We start from the raw sequence: 20,710 nt of genomic DNA on the forward strand, positions 1-20,710 counted from the left end.
GGGTAGGTAACTTTAGGTTGCCCCAGAAGGATGGGAAACGTGCTTCTCGAAGCCAGTAATAATATGTTTGCAAGAGACAGGGGGACCTGCTAAGAACAATGTTTACCCCCACTGCTCCACTCCTTCTATCTCGCTGTTTTCTCCATTTCTTCTGCATAGCATTTAGCACTTCAGGAGGATTGGGTGGCAGGTCGCAGGCATGGGTGAATCTATGCCCGTTGGCACAAATGTCCTGTTTTATAGGGGATAGGTTTTCCTTTCACTTACCTCCCAACTGTCCCGTTTTCAGAGGGACAGTCCCTCTTTTGATAGCTCAACTCGCAGTCCTTTGTTTGTACTGGAAAGTCCTGTTTTTCTCTGCACTGAACAGCCAGAAACAGAAACAAAGTTTCTAACTTAATTGGCTTTTGGCTGAGAGCCCAGAACAGCCACAGCTGCAAATAAGATACTTTTGTAACAATTTTGCGATAAGCAAATATGTAACTGTAACAATATAAGATAACAGGTCTCTTGGGAGAAGTTACTCACAGCTTAAAGGGCAATTCACCTTCATTAGCAATAACTGAAAAAACACAGAAATATGTTCAAAATATGTTTGAAATATGTTTCATAACCTGCCAAATTTTGTAAAACGAACACAGTAATTAGGGGGCGTGATCACTAAATGGACGTGGTCGACTTTTTTGTCCCTCTTTTTATTTCCAAAATGTTGGGAGGTATGCCTTTCATAGTCCTTTAGAGAGCCATGAGAATATCATTTGACCTCTGTATTTGTTTCTGTGTAAGAAATCAAACCTTCGTTTTCTTAATAGCATATCTGGTATCCTTAGGGCTGGGACACACTGGGCGATTCGGGGAGAAAAGTCGCGGCATTAGTCGCCAGGCGACTTAATTCTCTCCAAATCGCCCAGTGTGTCCCAGCCCTAAATGTAAATGTGTCCCATATTGACTCCTTCAGCTTGAATAGTTTACCTCAGGGCTACACAGCATCTTATTTACATCAACTATATTCCAGTTTCTGAAGCGCACACACATTTTGTACCAGTGAAGTGCAGAACATTGTATTTAAATGCATAGAAAACCCTTTTATACTTTCTTACCAGTCCTTTTAAGGGGTGGTAAAAAATGAAATAAAATGTTCTTGCTGATTCTACTGTCAATAGAGATTATGTTTGATTATATTTATTTTTGTTTTAACCTGAATTCAGCTATTGCAGTAAATAGTGCAGAACAGTGATCCCCCCGCTTAGGTTTTTCAGAGTAACTTTTTACATCAGCAAAAACACCAATCCACTATAATATGCATCTTGTACAATAAGCAATGACACGCATGATTCCATTGTTCATGGACTGATGTGAATAATCTATAGCCTCTGTAAAGTGCTGCAGAATATGCTGGTGCTAGATAAATAAAGATAATAATAATAATAATGAAAGCTCAGTACTCGACTCCTAATGGACCAAAGATGCATCATACAAGGTCTCAACATGTTCAAGTATGGGATCTGTTATCCAGAAAGCTTTGAATTATGGAAAGGTCATCTCCCATAGACTCCAATTTATCCAAATAATCCAAATCTTTAAAAATGGTTTCCGTTCTCTTTGTAATAATAAAACAGTACCTTGTACTTCCCAACTAAGATATAATTAATCCTTATTGGAAGCAAACCTATTGGGTTTATTTAGGGGCACATTTACTTAGCTCGAGTGAAGGATTACAATAAAAAATACTTTGAATTTCAAAGTATTTTTTTGGCTACTTCGACCATCGAATTGGCTACTTCGACCTTCGACTTCGAATCGAACGATTCGAACTAAAAATCGCTCGACTGTTTAACCATTCGATAGTCGAAGTACTTTCTCTTTAAAAAAAACTTCGACCACCTACTTCAACACCTAAAACCTACCGAGGTACAATGTTAGCCTATGGGGAAGGTCCCCATAGGCTTTCTAAGTATTTTTTTATCGAAGGAAAATCGTTCAATCGATGAATTAAAATCCTTTGAATAGTTCGAACAAACAATTGGGTTAAATCCTTCGACTTCGATATTCGAAGTCGAAGGATTTTACTTCAACGGTCGGATATCGAGGGTTAATTAACCCTCGATATTTGACCCTAAGTAAATGTGCCTCTTAATGTTTACATGATTTTCTAGTAGACTTAAGGCATGAAGATCCAAATTACAGAAAGATCCATTATCCGGAAAATCCCAGTTCCCGATAATTCTGGATAAAAGATCCAATACCTGTAGTTTCCTGTCTAGCTGAGACTTGGAGAAAAAAAGTCACAATATAAAGTGCCGTAATTTTTGCACATTCCATCTACTCTTTGCACTTAGCTAAGGCAACACTGTTATTTTACTCTTAAATGAAATACTTCACTGGCATATTTAGAAAATAATGTCAGTTGTGAATAATAAAATAACAGTTTACCCTCAATAGAATGTGTTCCCTTTCAGGGTTGTGTCAATTGCAATTATCACTAAAGTCTCTGCGATTACTCACTGGAGGAATAAATGAGAATGTGAATTATTGACGTTAAGTAGATTTTGCAGCAACCTCGTTCTGCCGTGATGATAGGATGGATAATGAGGAACGCATCAGTTATTAAACATTATCACTAAAATATTGTAATATTATACTTTTTTCATAATACTTATTCTAGTTCATTTTTTCCTATCCTTGGATATCTTATTATCATTGACATTCTTTCACGCACATAGGATATATATTCCATAAAACATGGAACTAACAAGGAAGCCACTGATGCAATTAGCTAGTCTCATGGGGGCCCAAAATTGTTGCATGGGAATGAGCTGAGCAAGAGATTCTACTAGCTTATACATATATATTATAGATGCACACACAGGTTTCAAGTGAAGCATTTGAAGCCATTGTGGTTTTCCCCTTGGGAATTGTCACAGCATTTACATTTCTGCAATAAAAACAACAGCCATGTGTCATTACCCTACAGGGATGCGGCAAGAGCAGGTCATTGTATTCGCTCAGCCACCATAACCACCTTATTCTAAATTCAGAGACTCTCCGTTCTGCTTTGTCTCCAATATATTTCCTAATCAGCCAACATTTACACTAAAGCACAGAATGTGACCTGTTTCGCTAATACCACATGAAACAGCAAGAAAAACAATCATTTTGATTTGAGTAATTATAATATCAAATGGGAGGCTGAGGAGCTGGTATGGACCAGTTATTCTTAAGTGGGTATCAGGTATTTATTGCTGTATGTGTGGGTGCTCACTGCTCACTCACTAAATGAAGAGGTTTCATTGCTGCATGCATTGTAAGTATTCTGAAATATTAATCATTGTTCAGCTGCTGTTATCTGACTATGATGAATGGAAAGGCCAACAGAGTAACAGAGGTAGAGTCCATAGGTGGAGTGCTGGTCAATTACTATGAAACAAGAGCCGTTCTTATTTGGAAATACATCAAATGGAACTGACTGATTGTTCTCAGGGATTCTTGTACATGAAGGAAAACTCATAGCAAACTCAAGACAAAGGAGATAATATCAATGCCCCTGCACATAGTGCCATAACACTGGCTTATAGTACTGCACTGGTGCCCCTTGATACCCATACAGTGTCATGGCACTTCTACAAAAAAAACAGACAAGTGAACCATGGAAGCACTCAAAGACTAATTAAAATATAATGCATGTGCTGCTGATCTGGCCAGAAACAATAACAGGAATTGATTACTACACATTCCCTGGCCTCAGCTGGGTCTTTAAAATTGCTTGACATCATATCAATGTAAAGGCACGTGGTGGTCCTAATTGTTTACCTCCGTTAAGTTAATATACAGTATATTTGCATCTGCATGGTTTGCATACCATTGGAAAATTGTCCACACGGAAGTAAGGTCAGCCTCTGGTGCCAGTCTATGAAAAAGTATGACCAGATTATAAATTAGCATTTACAACCCCTTTTTATATTAAAATGTATGGACCTTATCATGCAATTTGCATTTGCCTGGTCCCATGAGAAGAGCAGCTACCCACTAAGCCAGGGGTCCCCAACTTTTTTTATCCATGAGCAACATTCAGATTTAAAAGGAATTGGGGAGCAACGCAAGCATGAAAAATGTTCCTGGTGGTGCTGAATAAGCACTGTGATTGCCCATTCGGTAGCCCCTATGTGGACGAGGCTCATTTTGGTAGTACACCTGTTTTTAATGCAACCAAAACTTGCCTAAAAGCCAGGAATTAAAAAATAAGCACCTGCTTTTAGGCCACGGGGAGCAACATTCAAGGGGTCGGAGAGCAACATGTTGCTCATGAGCCACTGATTGGGGACCACTGTTCTAAGCTAATCCTCTCCAACCAGTGGCTCATGAGCAACATGTAGCTCACCAATCCCTTGGATGTTGCTGCCAATGGCCTCAAAGCAGGGGCTTATTTTTTAATTCCAGGCTTGGCAAGTTTTTTCATAAAAAACAGGTGTAGTGCCAAACAGAGTATCCTGTAGGCTGCAAGTCCAAATAGACGCAACCAAATAGTCAACGACCCCCATGAACTATTTTCATGCGTGTGTTGCTCCCCAACTATTTTTACATTTTAGTGTGGCTCACCGATAAAATAGGTTGGGGACCCTCACTCTAAGCCCTTGCTCCAGTTGTAGCTCTAAAAGCATTTTGTCCACAAAGCACAGAGCAGAGCACTTTGTTATACTGGGGTACAAGGATGAGAAAAGTGGGGGGGGGAAGTAAAATAACCAAAGTATTTCAGTATGAAATCTACAACATTCACATCTCAGTAACACAGACTCAATGCCCAGGAAATAAAAATTAAACAGGAGCCAGAAGCGACCTACTTTGTTTGTAATTTACTTATCATAAAAGCCCTTGTGGATGTCATTGCATTTCTAAATTGAAAAAGTATAATGTATTATAATCAATTGACTACAACCCAGAATGCCTAGAATCTTCATCACTGATCCTCTTAGCCAAAGATCTTCACTAATGCTGTAAATGTAATTGTTTTGAGCCAAACGTTTCGCTCTTACTGTAAATATAACGCGGTTGGGTATGTATAGCGCTCCAGAAACCCCGATTTGGGTCTGTACTTGTTACATTCCACCACTGATTTGCTATACATATTAGGCATAGAAAAAACTAGATTTATGCTGCCTCGTTAGGCTGTTTTTTTATGCGTGCTTCACAATCATTTCGGATAATGATGTAGCACTTCTGGATGCTAAGGAGATGATATGCCATGATTTCCAGCATGTCTAGTAGATGAAATGGCGTAAGGGGAGCTGCACTGTACATGCAAATTTCTCATTCTCACGAAGACAATCAGAGACTTGATTGTCCCATGGCATTAAAACTGTGACAGAAAGGACTAAAATGAAATAAATACAATTAGACATTGGAAGTAAAGTATTGAGTCAAACAATAATGTAGGGGTGAAATTGTTTCTGAGTTTTACAGATGCTTTTCATGGTTTTTATTGGTGTGGAAAATGCTGTTTCCTGGTACAGATGCATCCTTTTTAATCCACTTTCTTTTTGTGGAAAACATATTTGCAACTCGGTCATGTGTTTAAGAAGTCACCTTCATAGTTGCGGAAGAACATAACCATAGTGAATTCGGTCAAGTGTGTTTATTAGTGGATGAATATGGAGGTATGAATGAAGTACAGCAAGAGAAATGAAAATTGCACCATGGATATCATCCAAGCATTCATTTCTGATGTCTATGCATTGGTACAACATACTTCCAAGGGCAGTGGTAGCTGTACTTTTGTAGATCAAGGCTGCCTTTTAGTTCTTATCTTTGGTCAGGGGCCCCTTAGTTTATAACAAGGTTGCATTGTTCAAGAATATGTAGGACAGCAAATAATAGTACATCAGAGATCTCAACCATATAGACCTTCAAGCTGGGCTTTCAGGTGTATCTAGAAGAGCAAATCTGCATTTTCCTCAAGTCTAATCCTTATCAACCTACTGTATATGGCTTGGCCTCTACCCTAGGATGTGATAAGAATAGGCCATCATCAAACAACCTAGATCTAATTAGAAATTGACTACATTTTGATGTGGCTTATACTATCAGACGACATCAAGAAACAGGGTCCGGCAGCCCTATATTAACATTTAGTTCAGGTGACAATACATATAGACAATACATATAGAAAGAGCCTATGATTAAGTATCCTGTCGATACAAAATGCGTTAGGCTGTGTCCTAGTGCACTTCAATAAATAAAATACTTTTTAATTGAAAAGTCTGCCTAGAAGATTGGTCCTTGGAAGTGCCTGCCCAATTTCTCTATACAGTTATCCGCTCCCTCAGCTGAAGGTTCAGGGCGGTGCACCTGGACCCCTTCCTTAAACTGGTGAGTTTTTTTCACTTTGAGACCTGAAAGATTTACTGCATCTACCCATCAGTGTTCATGAGCCTCATTCGATGTGTTAAGAATAGGCCATCAACAAATAGACAATGTATATATGTATAGACAATACATATAGAAGATAACTCATAGTACAAGTTGATCCAGGGACAGGTCCAATTGCCATTTTTCCCCCTCTGAGGCATTGAACTTGATGGACGCGTGTCTTTTTTCAACCCAACTTACTATGTTACTATGTATATGGGCCACTAGCTTGTGTAACAGAGGACTGATCATATTAGATATCAAGGCGCAGCTGAATGATTACAAACATAAGATTCCACTTCAAGAGTGCAGAGTAGCGATGAGCAAACTGTAAACATGTTTAGTGGTTTCATGGTAACTTGTTTCTGCAGCCTGAGCTTATTCTACGATAATTCTTTGGGTGTTTTTTTCACAGTGACTATTTCTATAGCGAGTTTTTCCGGGCAGAATACTTTGCTGTCTATTGTAGACATTGGCAAAGGTTTTTCTTTTTTGCAGACCTGCATCCGAACCAAACCCAATTACCCCAACCCTAAGGGAGAAAGTGATATTTAAAGTAATAATAAAAATTCAGTGCGATTAACAGAACTAAAAGTGCCAAATACAGGTATGGGACCTATTATCCAGAATGTTAGGGATCTTGGGTTTTCCGGATAATGGATCTTTAAATCGAATCTTTATACCTTAAATCTACTAGAAAATCATCTAAACCTTAAATAAACCCAATAGGCTGGTTTTACTTTCAATAAGGACTGATTATATCTTAGTTGGAATCAAGTACAAGGCACTGTTTTATTATTACAGCGAAAAAGAAAATCACTTTGTAAATTTGGATAAAATGGAGTCTATGGGAGACAGCCTCTCCGTAATTCAGAGCTTTCTGGACAACGGGTTTCCGGATAACTGATCCAAAACCTGTACTGTCTCAGATAACATACATTCCACCATACCCCGATACTGCAGTCTCCCTTTAAATAAGTTCCCAAAGCCTGTACTTGGCGTTATTGCTTTATGTCACATTTACAGAAATGATTTTGAAGCCTGTTGAGGACAGGATTAGTGATTCTTTTTAAAGGATTTGTCTCCGGAATGACCTAGAATTCTTTTTACTAATCAGAACTATATATAAAAAATTTGGGGGGGGGTTGGTTCTTTTCATACTTATGAGCAAAGAATCCTGCGGCTGGTTTCTCTTATATAAAATGCCATAACTATTAACCAATGGAAGTAAAAATAACTGGCGTTAGAAATGAAGCGTGCCTTAATGTGCAGAAAAACACTTTCAGTGGCTTATAATTATTCTTCAGAAATACATATTCCATTGCTAAATTCAGATGATATTTTCCTCCCACCAATTTCAAACTCTCCATTTCTTGTGTGTACATTGGGAAGACTCCAGCTTGCCTTAAATATATGTAGGTCACGGACTTCATAGTTACTTCCAGTACAGTTCACTCCAGCATCATCCCTAAAGAAAAGGAGAAACCGCTCTATATGCCAAGTACGGAATGGAAAATCCTCGGCTGGATCTCTGTAATTGACCAGGATTTTAAATGTCAGCTGAAAAAATATTCTGACTTGTTGAGTAACATGAAAGGTGCCTTTCTTTATACAGTAATTGTAACATGGATATTTCCAGTATTTGCCTGCGTGTCACTACCAATACTGAGCCCCATTGTTTATGTTTTATCTACAGCTGCCTTGAAGCCAGGGCTGGTTTAGGAAAGGATAGAGAGGGAATTTTATATTGTCTTTAGATTGTTAGCTTTTGTGAATAGCACCCCATGATCATATTTTTATTCTGTCATTTTTTTTCTCAATTATTGTAAAGTGCTGCATAACTTGCTGGCGCCATAGGACCAAATGCGGAAGAATGTGCAATCAGCATTACAAGGGCCGCTTGGCTGGGTGATAAAATTATACTTCCCAATTTCAATTTGAAATAGTGGGAGGAATTGATACAAGCACAAAGGGCAGAATATATTGCTAAACAACTGCTAGATAATATCAATATACTGTATATCAGGACTATATCTACAGGAAATTGAAATTGCATGCACCAATCCGGAACACCAAAGAGTACAGAATTCAGAAGCCCAAAGTTTAAATAATACAAAAGATTTTATTTTACATTATGTATAAAAACAAAAGCCTTACGCGTTTCGTGCCACCAAGAGACAATTAATCATAGGCTAACTGTTTTTTTTAGACAAACCAGAGACATTAGGACTATATCTAACTGCAAATCCCTAAAGCATTCTGGAAGGTTGTAGGTTTGATATCCTTGATAGATGCTCTCCCCCAAAAATTGGGACCCCCAGATTCCTGCATTGCCAGGGGACCTCTGGTGTCTTTCATTGTTTCTAGAGGAACATTATTATCTACTATGTTGTAAACGCTGTCCCAAATGATTCCCCTGACACGTTACTGAGCTTTCCACCGGTGGTCATAACATCATATTGAAAAAATCTGCCGAGCCTCAAGTTCCCAAGTAGGTTGTGGAAGTGCTTAAGTGATACGAGAAGATGTGACTTTTTTTCCAACTTTCTTTTTTTTATAACTTTAGCTATTCAACTTTTGGCCTGATCTCTATAAAGTAAAGATAATGTATGTGGGTTTTAGGTGTTTAAAGCTGGTTACAAGAACCTTGCTTTTAGTCGGTTAAATTGCTAATTGGGTGATACTGTTAATCGCGCTGGTGCACTGGTGTTAGTAAATTTGCTCTTATATTTTTGCCTTGGGAGGGGTGTTAGAAATGTAACCTGGTATTAAAAGGATATTAAGTTAAAGTTTTCAGCACTATAAGCTGTAAATCCATTGGCTGGTACGTTTTTCTAGTCTGAAGCAGCCTTTTCCATTGGCTGGTACTTTGGCAGGTGTCAGCTTGCATTACTCTGTATGGCACCATCCTCTGCCTTTCAGTCGGTTTGTCATAAAATAAAAATCACCCATATGAGATCGAATCAAAGGTGATCTAAACCAAAAAGAAAAAAAATGCAGCTTAGTGGCACGTCCTCTTGCTTGTATAATCTAATTACCTGCCACCAATTAGCTTTTGGCAAAAAAATAGGAACTATTCAGACCATTCTTTGTTGTGCTCTTGAGAGCAACCAGAGAAACACAAACAGAAAAGTCTCATTGTTTCATGAGCAAAAAAGTATTTTTTGTTGGTTGGCTTTTTTTTTTTCTATTTAATTTGTTCGGAGAATCTCCAAGGGCTGGTAGTTTCTCTGTTCAATGTTATTTCATTATCTATACTATCTATCATGGATCCTAATTACTTCATTCCACCCTAATTACAGCGACTGTGTTCCTCTACTGGCAAATATGATAAATTACCGCAAATATAAACTGAGTCATGCTGCCACATAGACTGCCCAGAAGTAAAGTTCCCTAGGCAACCCTTGAATAATGATGTCACCTAAAGAAACTTAATTTTACATGATCTGCATTGATGCTGCCCAGTCTGCAGCCTTTCAACTCCCAGCATGCTCCTGCATCAGATATTAGGCTTGCTTATTCTGCCATGCATTTGTGTATTAGTTATTAGTTATATTCTGCTTTGGATGTGTATCAGCAATGTGGTGTTTATAAGTAATGTTCTCCTGTTACTTGACATTCAGATCAATGCTGTCTTTGGGTGGATTGAAAGTAGATATATTTACCCCAGGACCACTGAGCCTCATACTTAGACATGGGGGTCACTTAACGTTACTGACTCCAAAAGCTGCTTGTAATTAGGTAGGAGTGCTGCAAGTTGGAAACATCTGGATTGTTTAAATAATGGGAACCTACATAGACTGCTTAAGCCCTGCCTGACTGTGATTATAAAACTCAATCAGGAAAATGTAATAAAAAAAGCGTTAAAGGAGAATTCAACCCTTCAGCAAAAAACCCGTACCTCCCACCCCATGTAGACCCCCTTTCTTCTCCCCCCAGTCTAACTGTCGCCCTGCGGAAATGCCCCTAACTTTTCACTTACCTCTCGGTGCAGATTCAGGCATCGGAGTTGACGGCAGCCATCTTCCGTGTCTTCTTCCGGTAATTGGCAATTTCCATCCATTTCGGCACATGCGCAGTTGTTGCCGGTCTCCGTCTCAGCTTACCGAAGACCCGGAAGATGTCTGCGTGGAACTCCGATGCCTTAATGTGCACCGAGGGGGTAACTGTCGCATTTCCACAGGCGGCGGTTAGGCTTGGGGGAGGAGGGAGGGGGGTCTACGTGGGGTGGGGGTAGTGTTTTTTTGCTAAAGGGTTGAATTCTCCTTTAAGTTGTCCACATCTAGTAACCCATAGCAGCCAATCAGATCTTTATTTTTAAACTGCTGACCAGTAAGTACTACCTGCTGATGGGTTGCTAGACATATAACAAACTGAAGATCATTTATTATATTACCTCCAATTAGTGCTCATATATGCAAATTGCTATGGTGGCCATACACGTTACAGTTACGATCTTGGTCCAGTGGTCGCTGGACAGATTATACTGTACATTTTCGCTACAAACCTTAAGAGCTGAGTCCTCAGATATGCAGGTAGAAACAATAGAATTCTGCCTCTATCTGACGATTCAGCAGTAACCCTGGCCGATGGTTGGGCACCTTCAAAGGTGCCCGATAAAGATTTTCCATCTTAGCCAATCAACGAGCCGACAGATATCCGAGGATTGTGCCCATGTCGGTCACCTTGTCTCCCACCATACACGCACTAATTCTATTTGTACGATAATATCTGTGTGTGAATGTCCACCTCTGCTTTACTCTCTTTATAAAAGGATTCAAAGGCATTGGTCACTACTAGAGCAATGTAAGGGTTCCGTAACACAACAATAAAAATATTCTTTTTTTTACCCTTTAATCCTCCATATATAATAAAAGGTAGAATATTTGCCAGGTTGCAGGAACACATACCAACCAATAAGATGTTAGCTTTTAAACTGGTGACCAGTAAATGCCACCTGCTGATTCCTTGCACTTCTTATTATGTAACCCCCCAATTATTGTTACTACGTGCACACCTATAAAACTGATTACAGGGGGTAAAGGTGTGGGGAGGGGGTTGTGCCAAAACGAAAATAACCATGGTATGGTATCCAATCATTGTAAACCTTACAGTTAACATAGCTTCCAGTAATATACCAATTTCATAACATTTACAGCACATACTCGACATGTTCTCCAGGCCCATACTATGGGTTGTGACAAATGCCAGAGGGGCTGAAGTAAGGTGCCATCTGTGTTTGCTGTTTGGGCCTCTGTGTACCTAAAATGCCAGGGCTAGACCTGATGGTCCCCCCTCCACAGATCTCCCAAACCTTCAGCAATTTCACTGGGAAAGCTCCAGCTTCATATGTTAAGCTAATTATGAACAGAAGCTAAATAGCAAGCAAACGACACGCTGTAGTTGCAGGTAGTGGCGCCAGATGATGAATATAAAGTAGGTTACAACATATGACCAAGGTATACATGGATGTGTGAAAGCCTGCCAATCCACATTCCTTCAGAGGCACAAAAGTGCTTTTACATTCTGGATATGTAGATCCACACAGGTCAGTATGTGTCAGTCTTACCGATCTCCTCTTTCAACATCAACACAACATTTGCTACTCAAATGCATCCCATGTATAAAACATTTTGTTTAGCAGAATTATAGAATCCCTGATATAATATTCAGTATGCATAAATACAAAGAAGCGTGCCGTGCCAAGGTGTAAGTGTACTAACAACATGCATAGAAAGTGCTGCTACTTGCGTCAATCATATTTAGCCAAAATGTTTAAAAAAAGGATATTTAGATATCTGGTGCTTTAGTTGCCTAGAAATCTTTATGCAATGCTGTTTTATTCATCCAGTTGTCAATAAGGACAAGAAATGATGCCAATAAAATTGTTTTTCCTGTCCTTCCCTAGATACAGTAGCAGAAAGGAATGAATTGCGGGAGCACGTGTATCCGAAGCTGAGAGAATTCTGCAGAGAAAACTATGGCATGGAGTTTCAGGTAATTCCAAGTAGAAAATCCAGTGGACCAAATTGGTTGAGTGTATTACAAAGATTGTTTGTAGAGCATTGTAATACTGTAATCATTTGTATAAAAGCAAAGGATAGGGGGGGATTCATTACATTCCAAACATAAATCAGGCTTCATGAGTGTAACCATACACTATATAATACGGTTTGGTGAGCAGGATGCTCACATGAATGGATTTTTTTAGCTACCCAAAATCTTGATCAGCTGATCCTCAGGCCAACATTTTGATCTCGTGTGTGGGCTGTGAATTCAAATTAGATTTTCCAAGTTGCCTGTTCAGTATCTAAACAAAATCTAAACAGAAAACTGCATTGTTTTGGGCTCATACAAGGTCTTTTTGGCTTCTGATTTCAGTCAAGAGTGATTGTGCATGTTTCATTTGGAGAAAGCTCACAGTATGGTTTTTGAAATACCACATAATAATTGTTAGCGTCGCACTCACAATATACTGTATATATATTACATTATATTATGAGTCAGACAATACAGTAATTTAAATCTCATGATACAGGGTTAATAAGTAATAACGTCAGATTCTAACAACATCACAGATAAACCAGTGCAATTTGCAGTATACTTTAATAATCAGCCCTGTAGCAACAGCTTATGTGACAGGCAAACGTAGATTAGTAGAAGCAGCAGACTGAATATTGTTTGGATCTGTACAGTTGGCAATTTAATAACATTAATTCACAGTGCTGAGACAGCTACATACAATGAACATTGGCAGGAACAGATGGAGTGCTATCTATCAGTACCATGATGAATATGCTGCATTTGGCCTCCTTTATCTCTGTCTAGACACACAGAAGCCCATTTATTAAAGGATAACCAAACCCTTTATATTAAAACCCCCTACCCTACATAGACCCCCTCCCTGCTCCCCCCCCCAGACTAGGTGTTACCCTCAGTAAATGCCCCTAACTCTTTATTTACCCCTCGTTGCAGATTCAGCGCATCGGAGTTCACGGGCTCCATATACTTCTCTTCTGTAATCTTTGTGAAGTAAGTGCCGTATCAGCACATGCACAGTTGGAGCAGTCTGTGCGCATGCGCTGAAAGTCACGGAAATTGCAGAAGTGCCAGAAGAATTACCGAAGATTACCGAAGAGAAGAACATGGAGCCCGTGAACATATAAAGGGTTTGGTTCTCCTTTAATAAATGGGCTTCACAAAATGGGCTTCACAGGCTTTAAAGGTTGAATTTCAGTGGTATTAAAGCTTTTTGAAACCATGCTTAAACTAATTTTTTTCTAAAACCACAAATGTCATGGAAGTTATTAAAGGAGAAATAAACCCTAAAACGTAATATTGTTAAAACTGCTATGTTTTCTATACTGAACCTGCTTTAATTCACTCTTTTTATTATTTCTTGATTACTATCCGTGGAGTGCTGTCACTATTGGATCTTTATATTATGTTAATCAGACTGGCACCCAGGCATTTACTGGACTTTTGGTTGTGCGTTCCATTCGAGCACTAATATATATATATATATATATATATATATATATATATATATATATATATATATATATATATATATATATATATATATATAAACATTTAGACCTGAAATAACAATGGAACTTTTGAGATACATAATTGCACCCTCTATCAGCTCTCTGGCTGTGCATAGCTTAAATAAGTATGCTGATTAAAAGCCTTTATACAGACCAGACTTGCATTGTTTTCTGGGAAACAGCAGGTAAAGTACTTGATGCTAATAATGTAGGGATAAGAATGGAAACTTCTGTAACAGAGATAGGAAAGTTTTACCCGCATATCCAGTGTATTTGTGACTGTGTGATGCGTCGACATGAATGGAGTTGTCAGCAGGCATAAACCTACAAGGAATCAACTATGGATTTAGATGGGTAGTTTACCCCCAGAAATACTATATTTTTTCTGATGCCTTTTATTACTCTTATTTTCTACCATTTTCTAGTTGAAAAAAATTTCTGGTGTTTGCCAGTAGCCACTCAGTAAGCCAGGCTACAACTCTCTAAACTGTTAAAATTATAATTTGCTGCATGAGTTTATAAATGTTTTTGCAGCATGAGAGAAAAGTCAATGATCGGGACCTGGGGTTTTCCAGATAATGGATCTTTCTGTAATTTGGATTTTCGTACCTTAAGCGTGTTAAAAAATAATTTAAACATTAAATAAACCCAATAGGTGGTTTTGCTTCCAATAAGGATTAATTGTTTCTTAGTTTGGATCATGTACAACCTGGATTATTTGTATAAAAGGAAAAGGAAGTCTATTGGAGACGGCCTAATGAATCCCATTCCTGCAACAGTTCTCAGTTTAAGTGGAAAAAGTCGGCTCTGTGATACCAGCTTATGCATCATCTTAATTGTCATTGCTAATGCACAAAAAGCAGGAGGGTTCCACCAAGAACAAGAACACCAACATTCCGCCTAGAATGCCACATTATTGCCCCCACTCTAGAAGCTGCCTCAGGGGCGATTCTTGCTATTATGCCGCCTGAGGCGACCTTCTTTCGCCGCCCCCACCCCTCCCCATGTCACTAACCATTACAGCACCGGAGAGGACAGGGGCGGTCCGCGACGCTTAGTGCAGAGCTTGCAATAGCGCTCTCTGCACAAGAAGAGCCGAATTTCCGGTTTGAAAACCGGAAATTCGGCTCTAAGTTACCAGGAGCGGCATTTTTGCCACCCCTGGCAACCAGGGGGGCGCTGCCGCCTGAGGCGAGTGTCTCAACTCACCTCATTGGTGGAGCGCCCCTGAGCTGCCTTTGCGCTTTGCGGACTCTGGCTACAAAGGTCAGTGTCAATAACCCAGTGTTTCTAGTCTTGGTACAGCAGATCAAAGGGCACCTGTCCTGGCTTTGCCTCACCACTAAAAAGATCCTAGAGACTGTCCAGCTGCAACCACCACAACTGAACCCACAATGACCAGTTGTAGCAGAAGCCAATCCTGGCACCCTCTACAGACCAAAAGGCTAAGTGCAGGCTGTATACCCTAAAATGGTTAGAGAGATCCTTTAGACTAGGGCTACACCACACGGATTTCAGCCTGCAGAGAGCCTGCTGTGCTGCTTGCACCCAGAAACATTACCTCTGCTAGGGTGAGGTGGATGCCACCACGAAATTCCAAATCTTTCCTTTTCTGTGCCGAAATCCGACATGTCTGCCTGCACCCAAGAGGAGTTAATGTTTCCAGGAGCAATGGGAGAACAGATTCTTCGCCCGTGATTCTCCGCAGCCCAAGATCCGTATGGTGTGGCCCTAGCCTTAAAGTTGGTGTTGCCATAATTCAGTAAAGAGCCTGATTCTCTAAAAAAATGGCTTGTGTAAAACATGCCCTATGCCCACAACCTGAGAGCATTGCAAAAGGTTTTAAGTGCTTTCAAGAGAAATTATGGATAATGCCTTGGTCTGTGTCTAGGAATTAAGGGTGAGCAGCAGAAAAAACATGGAAAAAATTCTGATTTACAGATGTAAAACGTGAAGGTTCACATTTACTTTAAAATATCCATCTTCAATTTCATCACCTTAAATACATTGCAGCTGCCTGATAACTTGAAGGAATAAATATTTACCCCCAATCCATTATCTAAATCAAGTGGCAGGCCATAACTAGTTTTCAACTAAATTTGGATATGGTGGGGTTTTTTTCAAATCAATTTCTGAAACGAAATCCTTCCTTTCTCCCTTGTCCTTGAGATGTTGCTGAATATAGGGTTCTTGTTTATATCACACTTCTAGTGTCCATGACCAACCACGTTACACAGCCTTTCATGAGACTCAGTTGCTTGGTGGCGACAGTAGACATTTGTGGAACCTGGACAAACGGATATTTAAGCTGTACAAAGAAAATCTTGAATTGTTTTATGTGAAGAAAAATATACCCTAAAGGCAATGGATATGGGCAAGTTCAGAGGTTTCTCCAGAGGAGCCCTTTAGTGATAGGACGATGCGGGTGCTTTAGAGCCACTAAAGGAAGGGGGGATTAAGCCGTGTCAAAAGAAGGGATTTATTGCTTCTAGAGGTTGTTATGGATGATTCTGTCAGCACCTTTAAGCTTTTGCTTCGTTGTTTAGTTTGCTTTCCGCTGGATGAATGTAAATATTGAGACCCATGTTTGCTTGAGCTTGATGGACTTGTGTTTTCTTCAGCCTCAGCTGCTATGTCACTATGTTATGAATGCTTCTGCCTGTGTATTATGGAGATGTTGCACAATTTATCGTTCTATCAATTTGCTTCCATATTTAATGGATGGTGATTTATTTATGTACCATGATCCGTACCTTCCATTAAAAGGTGTATTGGATTTTCTTCTTTTCCATCTTCACCAAAACTAACTCGATTAACATAGCTGAGTGATTTCTACAGTGATTTATGAAATAGATGACATTAGAGAGAGTAGCAATAATGTCCTAGGGTGCTTATTCACCAGCAGCTCTTCCAAGAGTACACAGGGGAATTCCAAGAGATAAAAAGAAAGCGCTCTGATAATGCTTTCTTATTTAACCTAAGCATTGTAAAGTTTTCTTTCTGTGAATCAGTTGCAGTGGCACATACAGTAGATTCAAGAAAGGATTTGGTGTCTTCTTGGGTTGCCACCTTTTCCAGCAGCAAAAGTCAGACAAAGAGGGCGTCATATGATGCTGGGGTGGGCCTGCCCATTTTCAACCCCTGAAAACCTGGCAGGAGTATTTGAACTTGACAGTCCCTTTAAAACTGGGCTCTCTAGTTTAAAGCCAGACAGGTGGCAAGCCTAGTACCTTGTTTTCAAAGCAAATGAGAAAATGCAGTACAGTGTAATATTTAGGGATTGCTCCAGTTGTTATGGAGGCATTTTAGACCCTGTTTTATTTACTGGGAGAGATTAACTTTGTCTGCCCTGTGCCCTTCACCTACCCACCCCACCTTATGTCTGTTCAGCTTGACAGTTAAGGGACTATCCTAGAGAAGAGCCATGTTGACTCATTTTGGGCAATTAAAGCATATGCTACATTTTTTTTATATATCTTTTTCCATATCTTAAGGAGGAGAAATGAATAACACGGTGCCAAGTATGTTGATTCCAATTGAGTTCTTGCCATGGCCGTACTTCAAGACCTTTATGAGTGGTTTAATAGAGCGTCCTTGAAAGTGCAATATACCAAGGCAAAATATGTCAACTCGTGCAAAATGAGAAAAACTATAACACCTACATATTTATGATCCATTTAAACTCCAATACAGGCACTTGGCAGTGGAGTGCCAGCGAGTAACATGCAGGTGAGGAAGGGATGGAAATATGTATTGTTACACATCTCTGAGCACATTGAGATGCACTGGCGACACATAATTAGTCTCCACAGTAGATGCCTCAAGATTTATCACTGGCAACTCTAACCCTCAGTAACACGATTAACTGTAATATTGGAAGCAGTAACGGTACAGGACTTTTCTGTTGCTTTAACATAGTGATAGACAATAAAATTGCATGCAGATTCCCCCATGAACCCTCTCTGACTTGGATGGATTCTGTTCTCAAGCTAGTCTTGGTCACTACTACCCTGGCCTTGAGGGCAGAGCCACCTGTTTGGCTGTAAGAGCAGTTCTTTGTTTTTCTGTGCTGTGGAGAGATATCTCCACGCTCATCCACCAATAACTCCCTTTTTACAAGTTTATAAAAGCCCTACAATCTCTTTGTTCAGTTTTCTGACTCTTTGTGAGTTCATAATCCACAGAACTCGTGTCATATAAACTTTGTCTTTCTCATCAAGTGGTCTCCTTCAGGTGACTTTGTTCATTGGCAGAAGATCTTCTATGCTTAGCATGCACTTTATTCTACATGGGTTGTACCACTCCCATGAAATCCTGTGAAAACCACTTCTCGAGGGTAGGCATGCTCACTGTGGAGATTACTTACTGAAAACTATGAATACTAATGCAAGTTAAATAAAGTGAGCACACAGGGGATGGAGGGGATAACAATGACCTTCACAATTCTAAATATTTTTTTATACAGTTTCAGGAAAAGCAAACATAGAGATGTTCATTTTCTATCATACTTAAACATATGAATTTGACACAGCACAATTTAATATTCTACATGACTCAGGATCTTTTAATAGAGCTGCAGGATTTTCCTAACTTACATTACACCCATGGCAATTATGATGGAAATAAAACTGCTGAAAAGTGTACAAAACCAATCAATAATTCCTATTAGCCTGTCATGGAAGGAAAGAGACCTTACATGGCATGTATTATTGAATGATCATATGTAAACATTGCAGTTGTTACGCTTATCTCCAGGGGCCAGATGCCGCACACCGGTAAAGTTTACAGGCGGAAGCTTTGCTTTGCTGAGGATTGTTACCTTTTCTCCTGCATCTTTTAAGTTATAAATGTTCTGCCAAACAAAATGTGGGGATGAAGAGAGGCTTGTCTGAACCACACAATGTGAATGTGAGAGTAAGATTTCATGGAGAAACAAATATATGTAAATTCAACTCATCTCTTAGGGTCCAAATTACCCTAGCAATAATGCATTTATTTGAATGAAAGACTCTAATATGAAAAGTGAGGCCCTGCATAGAAAGATGAGTAATACAAAGTAGCGATAACAACTAATGTGTAGCTTTACAGAGCCTTTGTATTTTAGCTGTGGTCAGTGACCCCTGATTGAAAGCTGGAAAGAGTCAGAAATAAAGGAAAACAATTCAAAAACTATAAAAAATGGAGGATAATTGAAAAGTTGATTTGAATTAACCATTCTATAACATACTGAGGGGCCGATTCATGAAGCTCGAGTGAAGGATTCGAATTAAAAAAACTTCGAATTTCAAAGTGTTTTTTGGGCTACTTCGACCATCGAATGGGCTACTTCGACCTTCGACTACGACTACGAATCGAATGATTCGAACTAAAAATCGTTCGACTATTCGACCATTCGATAGTCGAAGTACTGCCTCTTTAAAAAAAACTTCGACCCCCTACTTCGGCAGCTAAAAGCTACCGAAGTCAATGTTAGCCTATGGGGAAGGTCCCCTCAAATTTTTCGACTGAATAGGCTGTATGTGATCGTTCAAATCTAATTCGGATCGTATTCGATCAAATTCAATTTGAAGTATTTTTTAAATAAAAACTTTGATTTTTCAGAGTTAACCAAATGACTCCAAATAGGTTGTAGGAGGTCCCCCATAGGCTAAAACAGCAATTCGGCAGGTTTTAGATGGCGACAGCACAGCACATGATACATTTTGTTATTCAAATTGCTGTTTAGCCTATCAGGGACCTCCTATAACCTTTCTGAGTGTTTGGTTAAGTTCTGAGTAATCAAAGTATTTTTTTGTAAAATCGTTCGATTCGAACAGTTTGATCGAACGATGGAACGACTTATATTTCGATCGATCGTTTGACTCTTTACAGCTTTTAAATGGGAGTCACTGACCCCTTCAAAACAAAAATTATAAATGTATTGTTATTGCTACTTTTTATTATTATCATTATTATTATTAATTTTCATTACTATTCTATTCATGCCCTCTCCTATTTATAATCCAGTCTTTTATTCAAATCAGTGCAGTTGCTAGGATAATTTGAACCATAGCAACCAGGTTGCTGAAACTGCAAACTGGAGAGCTGCTGAATAAAAAGCTAAAAAAAAACTCAAAAACCATAAATGATAATAAATAAAAAAATTTTACTAATTGTCTCAAAATATCACTCTGTCCATCACACTGAAAGTTAATTTAAAGGTGAACAACCAAGCTTTTTAACCTAAGTTGCATGAAATAAGCAGTTTAGATCACTTAATAAATATAGGACATGTTAAAAATACTCATAATTCCTCAAGCTTATTTTTGTGTTTCGGATTTGTCTTTTAACATGATTATAATTCTGAGCAACGTTCATTTCTAGGTTATAGATTTATACTGGGGGATACCTTCAGAGGACTGGGATAGCCCCGATCTGCAGAAGACTCGTATGAGACTCTTGGAAGAATGCCTGAAGACATCTGCTGGTCCATGTTTTGTTGTGAGTAGAAATGACTTTGACCAGATGTCAATGTTACATTCAATAATTACCTGTAGTCCTAGTAACCTTCCTATCCTCTAACTGTAGGTGGTTGTGTGTGTGGCAGGACAGCATTTTGTAAAATTATACATGTTTCATATGAAAATTCTAGTTGACACCAAGTTTTTTCTCTGTGGAGTATGACCCTCCAGTGGAGACAGTTGCTTACAAAAGTAACCACTTGGTAAATGTAAGCAAGCACTTTATTATATACAGGTGTGGGACCTGTTGTCCAGAAT

At 39.1% G+C, this 20,710-nt stretch overlaps 1 protein-coding gene across 1 annotated transcript in view; it reads left to right on the forward strand.

The window, feature by feature from the left end:
• nwd2.L (NACHT and WD repeat domain containing 2 L homeolog) overlaps positions 1 to 20,710 on the forward strand; it is a 113,384-nt gene that overhangs the window by 43,589 nt on the left and 49,085 nt on the right. The window contains exons 3-4 of the mRNA XM_041588348.1: positions 12,311 to 12,399; positions 20,316 to 20,432. Coding sequence (XP_041444282.1) covers positions 12,311 to 12,399; positions 20,316 to 20,432 — 206 coding nt within the window. The remainder of the gene's footprint in view (positions 1 to 12,310; positions 12,400 to 20,315; positions 20,433 to 20,710) is intronic.

This window comes from Xenopus laevis, chromosome 1L, assembly GCF_017654675.1.
Source record: "Xenopus laevis strain J_2021 chromosome 1L, Xenopus_laevis_v10.1, whole genome shotgun sequence".
Lineage (NCBI taxonomy): Eukaryota > Metazoa > Chordata > Amphibia > Anura > Pipidae > Xenopus > Xenopus laevis.